Source organism: Callionymus lyra, chromosome 4 (genome assembly GCF_982586985.1).
Source record: "Callionymus lyra chromosome 4, fCalLyr1.hap1.1, whole genome shotgun sequence".
Taxonomy (NCBI): domain Eukaryota; kingdom Metazoa; phylum Chordata; class Actinopteri; order Syngnathiformes; family Callionymidae; genus Callionymus; species Callionymus lyra.
In genome coordinates this window covers 31,977,359-31,986,544 of record NC_141821.1, presented here as the reverse complement: position 1 = coordinate 31,986,544, position 9,186 = coordinate 31,977,359, and the positions used below count along the sequence as shown (strand labels likewise).

General features: G+C 43.3%; 1 protein-coding gene across 2 annotated transcripts; it reads left to right on the top strand.

The window, feature by feature from the left end:
- The first annotated feature begins 1,164 nt into the window (after positions 1-1,164).
- Positions 1,165-7,478, top strand: LOC148082595 (uncharacterized). 2 transcript variants are annotated; one of them, XM_087789826.1, is made up of 4 exons: positions 1,165-1,345; positions 2,461-4,874; positions 4,964-5,089; positions 5,751-7,478. In XM_087789826.1, the coding sequence occupies exons 2-4, from the start codon at positions 2,464-2,466 to the stop codon at positions 6,895-6,897; spliced, it is 3,684 nt and encodes a 1,227-aa protein (XP_087645952.1). In that variant the 5' UTR covers positions 1,165-1,345; positions 2,461-2,463; the 3' UTR covers positions 6,898-7,478. The 2 variants fall into 2 exon arrangements, with proteins under 2 accessions (XP_087645952.1, XP_087645951.1); XM_087789825.1 differs by having other exon boundaries at positions 1,165-1,382.
- The last annotated feature ends 1,708 nt before the right edge of the window (positions 7,479-9,186 follow it).

Here is a 9,186-nt window from a genome sequence, read left to right as displayed (position 1 = left end):
GATCTGGGAGATTACTTAAATTTATATATCCATCTATCTAAAATGTTTTCAAATAAGTTTTTTTTTTCTTTAAACAACATGTATGCAATTATATTCAATAGAACCATATTAAAACTACATTTAAACAACGTTTTTTAGAATTGGTTGTTAAATTAAAGGACAGGTGTATACCATACAAGCATACCATAAAGGGTTTTAAGGCAGTTTACACTTGATCTGCATTATGACCTCTCTGATGTTGCTGTTGTTTATCAATGTTAATTCAGATACAATGTCTCCTAGTATGTTTACAAATGTAAGTCCATCCCCTGTCAGATGCTGGACCCCTGCAAGGAAGCATAAGCGAATATGTGGAGATGCTGATGGTTGAAGCTCGAAGTTATTTTCAATATTTGTTATGGTTAAGCTTTGAATGAAGAAGTTGATTTGGATCTTGATTTGAAGTCCGGGGATGAAGTTGGGTCAGAACTGCCATAACCAACCGTAAAACGGGAACAGATTCCATTTGTAAAATACAATGGTGACACCGTGTGGCAGAAACTAGACGTGCATGTATAATATTTAAAATCTGAAAGACCTTATACTCTCTCTAATGTCAAGTCATCAAATTACAAATCTGCATGCACTTTAGATTCTTTGGGTTGATGTAGTGTCTGCCAACATTAAAACACACTGTCTCGCTGGTGCTTTTTAAAATATAATCATTGATTTAAAGAAAAAACAAGGAGTCAGAATTTTGGTTTGGGCTGTTGATTCTGCATTTTTTACTTCTTTCTCGAGCAGGTCATGTTTCAAAACATTTTTCAGTTTCAATGTACTTACTTGCATGTGTGATGAGTTTCTCCGCCACGGCTTCCATACACACAATGCCCAGGATGCTGGTGAAGCAGAGGTCTCTCTCCCACTCAGTGTCACGCGAATCGTTTTTTTGGCACTCCAACAGAAAATGTATTCTAGATTCGTGTTGGTATATGACAACTCATCCCTTTAATCCTTTCCTTAAATGAGGACAGTGCAGAGGTCCTTGAAATGCTGACTGTGATCAGCGCACAATAGTTGATCGTGAAAACAGTTTGGAGTCGCTCACTCTCACATTGACGATCTTTGCACCTAGTAAAAATTGGATGGTCCATTACCCATCAGCCACTGCGGCATCTGCCTGTCCAGCTGTTCGATACCTCGATAACACTCGTTACAAAATGTTTTGGTTTCTGCCGGTGCAGTGGACCTGAGCTCATTCCAGGGCCGGAGACTCTGGACCATCGCATCTGTCAAGTGCGGATGCGCCGGTCGATGTTGAGGTGTACCTGGAGTCGGACAAGAGACCCCGAATGTCAAGCTTCCGGTGCGACCAAAGGAATAGTCTTCTGCTGAGCTAAAGGGTTAGCATGCTAACAAACATTCAATGTTTGGTACCGAAGGGGCGACGATGAAACCAGTGTGATTCCATGTGTGGTGTGTTCACCGTTTGTGCTTTTAAACTGAGCACTCGGTGCAGCTAAGCTAAGTGTGAAGCATGTTGGGTTTATTAGCTAATAGTCTTAGTGACACTTTACACTCACTTCCGCAGTCTGTGATTCTCCAGGCTCTGTTGTGTTGTTTGGAGACACGGTAGTGTTTGTTTCTTTTATATAGTATGCGAAGAGTCGACATACATTAGTCGACGTTTGAAGTCAAATGCCATACTGCATAATATAATTGTCAATTATTTAACTATCAATTCATGTCGTATTTTCGGTGGCTTCTTGTACAGTAGTTTTTTTTCTCAAATAACTAACAAACTGTCTAAACTCGAATTTTGAGTCGTAAAGAAAGTATCACTCCACAGTCCAGAAATATAACATTTTCATTAGACAGTATCGAAATATGTTACACCGACTGGTCGAGTCGTCTGTCGTTCAAATAATGGAACTTACTCGGTGTAATTGTTTCTTTTCGACCATAAGTTTGTTTCTCTGTATTCATGTCATTTTGTGTTTCTTTTGCTGCTATAATTATAATTATTTACAGATGTATTGTGTTTATTTAGATGCAGTGGATGTAGGATTGTTTTTTTAGAGGTGCTATAAGTAAGACCTTTTCCAAAATGAGATTTCAAATACATTTTGAGCTTTGGCAATGGATTATTTTAGTATTAGGTTGATATGTCGGTTATTTTGTCAATTAGTAAAAACAAAAGTGCTATGTTAAGAAAGCAAGACAACTAGCAAAAGTTAGCTCTTATTTGTGAAATCAAGAGCAATATAAATTATGATACTACAGTTACAGTTATCATAGATCTGTGTACATAATGGTATGGTGTGATTACTTTTTTAGAAAATCTACATTTAGTTATACATTTGTTTTTAGGCAAGTATGAATATAGCAAGTTTTGGTAATGTTTGTTTACATTTCTTAAGTCCTTCAATACTTTAAGATGGAGAACCTTTTAGTAACCCAAGTATTTCTTTCTCAAACCAGGTGATGGTTCCAACTCGCATGAAGCTCCGGGTTCGGCGCCAGACAAATGTTCCTGATGCTGCTGGAGATGAAAGGTCACCAGAAGTACAACCAAGGAGCAGAGCGAGTAGCAACCGCAGCAGGAGGAAGAAGACTAGCAATGTTTCCACGGCAGTCAGGACCCCCAGCTCCCCCCCTCCCTCTTCATCAGCTTCTGCACCTGCACGTGCGGCACTGGCTGCTGAGGAGGCTTCTCCAGACTCTAAGTGCCCCATCTGCCTAGACCGCTTCAACAACCTGGCGTATCTTGATCTCTGTTTGCACCGTTTCTGCTTCCCCTGCATTCAAGAGTGGTCCCATAACAAGGCTGAATGTCCGCTCTGCAAACAGCCCTTTACCTCCATCCTGCACTCTGTCCGTGCTGAAGGTGAGTTTAAGGAATATGTGCTCCGTCCACAGCCTGGGAATGGCGGCGACGCAGTCACAGTAGCTACAGTAGCCACAGTAGGGAGTGAGCACCATATGAGACTGATGCTGCGGAGGCACCGCACAAATGAAGGTGGTGAGACGACCAGTCGGCGGCGTAGGAGGTTGAGAGGTGGACAGAGTCAGAGTTCAACAGAGAGACCAGCAGTGTGGGAGTGGTACCTGGATCCTCCGATGGTAAATCACCATCATTCACTCCCTCCCGCAACTGCTGGGGATTTTGAAGAGGGAGAAGTCCAGGATGCGGCAAGATCCCGGGCAGAGGTGGAACGTGGCGTTATTTTTGATGGCCTCACAGCTCTTGGTGGCACAGCAGCACCAGTTGCGCCAAACAACCGTGCCTCACGTCGTCTAATGAGCAGATTGGCAGCACGGCTTCGTGTGCAGCGAGAAGGTGGTCTAGTGCGTCCCCTGAGGGAAAGGGAGGCCATTGCCTTTCGTCGGTCACTATACCGTAGTAGCATTCAAGTCAATGGGGTTGCTGGTGTAAATGGTAACCAACAGCAACAGGACATATCAGCGGAGAGCTTCCGCTGCAACCCGGTTGCACTGCACAGGCTCCGCCCGTGGCTGCGGCGAGAGCTGATTGTTCTCTATGGGGCTCATAGCTCATTGGTCGATATTGTACAACGCTTCATCATGTCCTGCCTTGTCCGCAATGGCCTAGAGGAAATTCGCCCGCTAGAGGAAGAGATGCGACCGTTTCTTCTGGCCCGAACAAACCACTTTTTGCATGAACTGCTCAGCTACGCTCGCTCGCCGCTAACTCTCGACATGTACGACCAACAGGCTGTTTACGAGCCTCTGTCTACAGTCATGGAGATTGACGGTTCAAGCAGTAATTCTGACAGCAGTTCGGTCATCGCCATATCAGAGGGTGAGGACAACGTGGAGACAGCGACCAGAAGATCAGAAGAGGGTCTGTTGGGAGACATGGCCAGAGATACTAGTAATGGCATCCATATAGGAGGTAATCTTAGTTTGTCTGGCTGGGACGACGATACTCCTGGTCCCTCCTACTCCACTGCAGAGCAGTCGAGCACACTTCCATCCAGCCCTGCAGCTAAGGGGTTGGCCAATGAAAATGCAAAAGAAAAGCCAAAAGAAGAAGAGGCGGAGGAAGAGTGTCTTATTATTGGATACAAGAAGCCTATTGCAGAGAGAACCCCTGAACTAGTGCAGCTGTCTTCTGACTCAGAGGTGGAAGACGAGAAGAAGGTGGAAAGGACGGCAGAAAAGTCGCCACCTCTCTCCTACCATCCCACCATTTCTGCCTCCACATCAGGAACCTGCCAAGACGAGCAGCCGGCTAGCGTATTGAAGGAGGCACATGAAAAAGTTTCCCGTTTACACGACAGCTCTTGGTCGGACTCTTCAGATAGCAGTGAACTTTCCGTGTGTGCCCTCAGTCCAACAGAAGAAACTCTGAGCAGTCGGCGACACAAACTAAACCGAAAGCGCCCTCATAGTCGCACTTTGAGAGAAAAGAGAAAAGTTAAGAAAAGAAAAGAGGAACACTCCCATCATTTCAGGAAACGGGGAGCTCTTTCAAACCCTGACTGTTCCCGCTCTTCATCCCCTTTGTACTCGAGTATCGACTCCAACTCACCGGTGTCGGCTAATCTGCAACACACCCGGAGAGACTTCTTCTGCTCACAGGTGTCTCCATTTACCTCATCATCATCATCCACATCCTGCTGCTCTTCCCCACGGCCCTCATCTCCCTTTATGAACACTTCTACCACTCCATCAATGTCCCCTTCATTCTATGGACACTGTGGAGAGAAGCCTGGAGGGAAGAGGAAGTACAAGAGTCGTCATCTTGAAGATCCATCCTACAAGCCAACAGGATCCCAAAGACAAGAGAAAAGGAAGAAAAAGGAACGTGAAAGAAGAAAGGGAGAGAAGTCATCAAGTCATGCTGGCAGAGTGGGCAGCAGTGGCAAAAGGTAAGAACCCCCTGATACTATTTTTATTGAGCTTATTTTGTACATGGAAAGGCTGGTTTAAAAAAAATACATTTTTCTCTTAATCACAGTAACAGGAGGTGCCGAGAGGAGCGGAGCTCCAGTGTGGAGATCATCTATGAAGGCACTATCAACTCCTCGACACAGGCCGTCCATAGAGCTCACAAGAGACGGAACAGAGCAACACAACAGAACAGGTGATTTATTTTTGGACCTGTATTGGCTTGAGATTAATCCTTTTTAAATTACCCACTACTACTACTTTGTAGGCAATGAACACACCCACGTCTATCATTATATTTTTCGTTCATTCAAAAGTCATTCCTATTCAGTGCTTCACATCACTTGCAATTGAAAGTGCCTTTCATAAAAAATTAATTCATGTGGTGTAGTGGTTTGAATGGCATGGATAATTCGTCTTATCTGATTCTAATGTTTTTTTAATATTGTACAAAATACTCTTGAGCTGCTTCTTAGCACCAATCAAATTGACGTAGAGCTCAACTTGTGCAAAAAAAAAAAATGACACAGTTTAATTTCTTTGAACTACACATAGTGAGGAATTCATCAAAGAAAATAATGTTTTAACCCACCTGAAACTAATGGTGTAAAAAATACAAAGAAATGCATTGAAAAAAAGAACATATTGCATCAATACGATGATGTGTTGATAGCAGGAAACAAAGGATAAACTTTGGATTCCTGAGGTCATCTTCTAGCCCCCCCCTCTCCCCAGTCAAAATGTCATACTACTACTTGTGTGTCTACTCTTTGACAGGAAACTTTAGCCACCCTGAGTATTATTATTACAAGAATGATAAATAAGTAGAAGATGACTTGTTCTCCCTTCTCCTGCAGTTGTCCACCCATCATCACCATTGACAGTGACGAGAGCCCCACCGGTGTCATCAGCGGGGGCAGCAGCTGCAGCAGCCCCATCGGCAGTCAGCAGACGGTGGATTTCTCCGACATCCCTCCACTACCATTGGCTCCATCTGACGGTGTTGGCAGGGCCATCGATAATGACATGGGAGAACTTCCTGTTGACATCCTGGATAAAGTATTCGAAGGGTCAGAAGGGGAGTCTTTAGACGGGTCCAAGTCTCAAAACCCGCTCTCCATTGACAGTGATTTTGACGTGGACGTAGCTGATGATGGAGACTTGCCTCCTGTCAGGGAAAAGGCAGCAAGAAATAATTTGAGAGAGGCTGAAAGAGGAGATGTTTGGGTGGAGGCTAGAGGTCCTGAAGATGTGCCTTTATATTCAAATCTGCTTGTCAAAGTTCTGAATGAGTTGGAGGGTCTGGCTGCACCCAAGAACATCAACCTTGCTTCCAGCTGCAAAGAAGAACCAACTAAAGGAGAAGGGAGTTCAGATGCAGCTCAGTTTCAGGGCTCCTACCTGCCTTTGCCTCCTCTGCAGTTACACAAAACGGAGACAGGCCCAGCCCAGATAAACAACAACTCACCCCCACCTTTGAAACACAAGAATTGTGTTAGTCCCACCTCCAACCACAAGATCATTCCACCCGTCACGTCGCTTAAAGAACATTTTACAAAGCCTGTGACTCTAAACCAACAGGGGTCCTCGATGAGTCCAGAGCCCTTTGACCTCTGTTTTTCCCCCGATGGAAGCGAAGATGAAACATTCTGCTCCAAAGAGAAACCAACCTTCAGCAACTCTACCTCTAAATGTCTCCGAACAAGTGCTTCCTGTCCAACGTCCTCTGACCTCCAGGTGTCCAGCAAAGCTCCATCTGAGTACATGTTGGTTAAAAGTGCTGGACAAACATGTTCTGTTTCTGAGAGGTTCTCACCCGAGCCAACTGCCAACGAATCTCAGCACAAACACTTGAATCACCAGTCTGTTGCCTCTGAACACGAGGTCCTGTCAACAAAGCCGGACTCCAAATCTCTCAACCACTGCGAGCCAGGACGACTTCCCCACTCCCCCAGACTACACATTGCCTCACACCTCCATGCTCCATCCCCCACACACACTTGACTAGAAGTGATCCAGCAGTTGCAAAGACTTTTCTTAAGTTTGCTTTCTAAATTGTTATAAAAAAAAAAAGCTATTGTTTCAGCAGGGACTTTATTTAATTTCTGCCCTACATTTCAAATGTTGTTGGTTGTGTGTCTTCTAATTTATGTGTCCAACATTCCTTCGGATTTTTAACTCTAATCAGACAAAGTGGGTGGAGACTCAGGAGTCACGTCAGTGTTAGTTTCATGCTGAATACGATAGGCAGGTGCTGGAGTGTGGAATCATGAACACTTGGCCAACAAGCTTCATGGTACAACAATCAAAGAGTTCAGTCTGTTGCAACCCTCATGGTGTACTTTACATTTCCTGACTTTGTGGTTATTGGGTCAAATCCACTGCTGTCGAATGGAGGAAAAACACCAGAACACTGTTTCATTTTGAAAAGAAACATCAGTGTCATGACTGATTTTTATGTATGATGATCAAACATGTTAAGTTTAATTTAGTCCATCTTGGATAAAGTGTTAGTATAAAAACACAAAAAGATGTTTTTGCCGCCACATCAACAGATTGAAAGTAAAGATTTTTCTTCTTTACCATCTTTGACTCGTGTTTTTGTCGTTCATAAGTTTGGCCTATAATGGAAGGATTGCTTTTTCTATTCTAGGATGACGTGAATGATGACCTTCGGGAAATTTGATTTCCTGCAGCAAACGATGGAAGGTATAGCAAGTTTTATAAACGCAAGACCATAGTGCAGGTAAAAAGAACATGTGCAAAAAGATAAGATTAGATTTTTCCTTTAATAGTCCCACAAGAGGACATGTGTGTTTACAGCAACGTCAGGTGAAAAGAAAAAATACAATAAGCAAAAGCACACAAAAGAAAAATTGAATAAAATACTAAAATAAAAATACAATTTAAAATAATAGAAATGGAATTAAACTAAATTTGAAAAACTTATTTCACAGATATACAAAAATTTACAAAAGTCCCTGTTAGTTTTTATCTGGTGCAGTTCTTTTTGTGGAATAACAAATTGCAAATATCAAGAGCATAGATCAAGGGAATAAACACAAAAGATGTTAAAAGGATACAAACGTAAACATAGATTACATCATCCCTTCACTCCGCACCTGCCCCCAAAATCAGTTTTACAGACTAATGTATAAATGGGCATTCCATCTTCCATATCTTTAAAGTGTCTAGAGATGGCTTTGTTATGGTTTGAAACTGTAAATAAATTGTTTAAAATTTAAATTTAAATTTGTTTGAAATAAAGAATTATAATAATTGCTGAACCTTGGTCTCAACAGGACCGCTGGTCAGTAGTATGACATCTGTGGAATGAAGTTTGGAAATTAAACTTGATTATTTTGGAATAGCTTCAATTGCTGCAGAGCAAAATGGGAATTGTGTCATGGGTATGTCTTGATTGTAGTCCTTGAATGATTACATTATATTTTACTAAATTCATTGACGTTACATAAAATTCGTAAACATCGTTCTCCATTTTCGCCACCAGGTGGCGACTGCAGCCTCTGCTGCTCTCCTGCAGAAACACGCCAGCGTGGAAATAATGAGTCCAGTGGGAGCGCGAGTCTCTCACGCTGATTAAGACGATCAGGGTCCATTAAATGGCTTTCAAACACGGGGCGGTGGGCCGGCGCCAACTTTTGACTGATGAGAAAAGCAGAGGCGACTCAGGCAAGTGCAGAAATGGCAGAAAGAAAAGATGACTGTGGAGGATTTGAGCACCAAAGTCGTCTAGTTTGTCCCTTTTCTCACAAGTTGAACAGCCGTCGTTAGTTCTTGTCTTGGATGTCTTTGCTGCTTGCTCTTCCATGCCCTCAGTGTTGCAGAACATCACGAGAACCATTGTCCGACTGTGAGTTGTCACTGTCACCTTCTGACCTGGATCCATGTCGCAGTCTATGTCTATTCCACAGCCTGTCCAAGAGCTGAATGATGCCCCAATGAAGTCTTGGACTGACAGGAAACCGCCCGTGAGAGCATCCGTGGTCTCACCTGATGCCTACCCAGACATCTAGGGAGGACGCCCTCGTCCATGTAACCCAGGGGTCACCAACCTTAATGCAACTAGAAGCTACTCAAAGTTTGGCACCATCAGTGAGATACTCACTCCTGAAATAACTCAATATATATTATAAAGGATGATGAATGATATTCCACTACTATTAAACCTTTCATAATGAACCATTCAACAACAAGAAGGGGCGCAGTGGTTAGCACCTCACAGAAAGAAAGTTGCAGGTTCATTTCCAGGTCTGGTGGGAAGCAACTTGC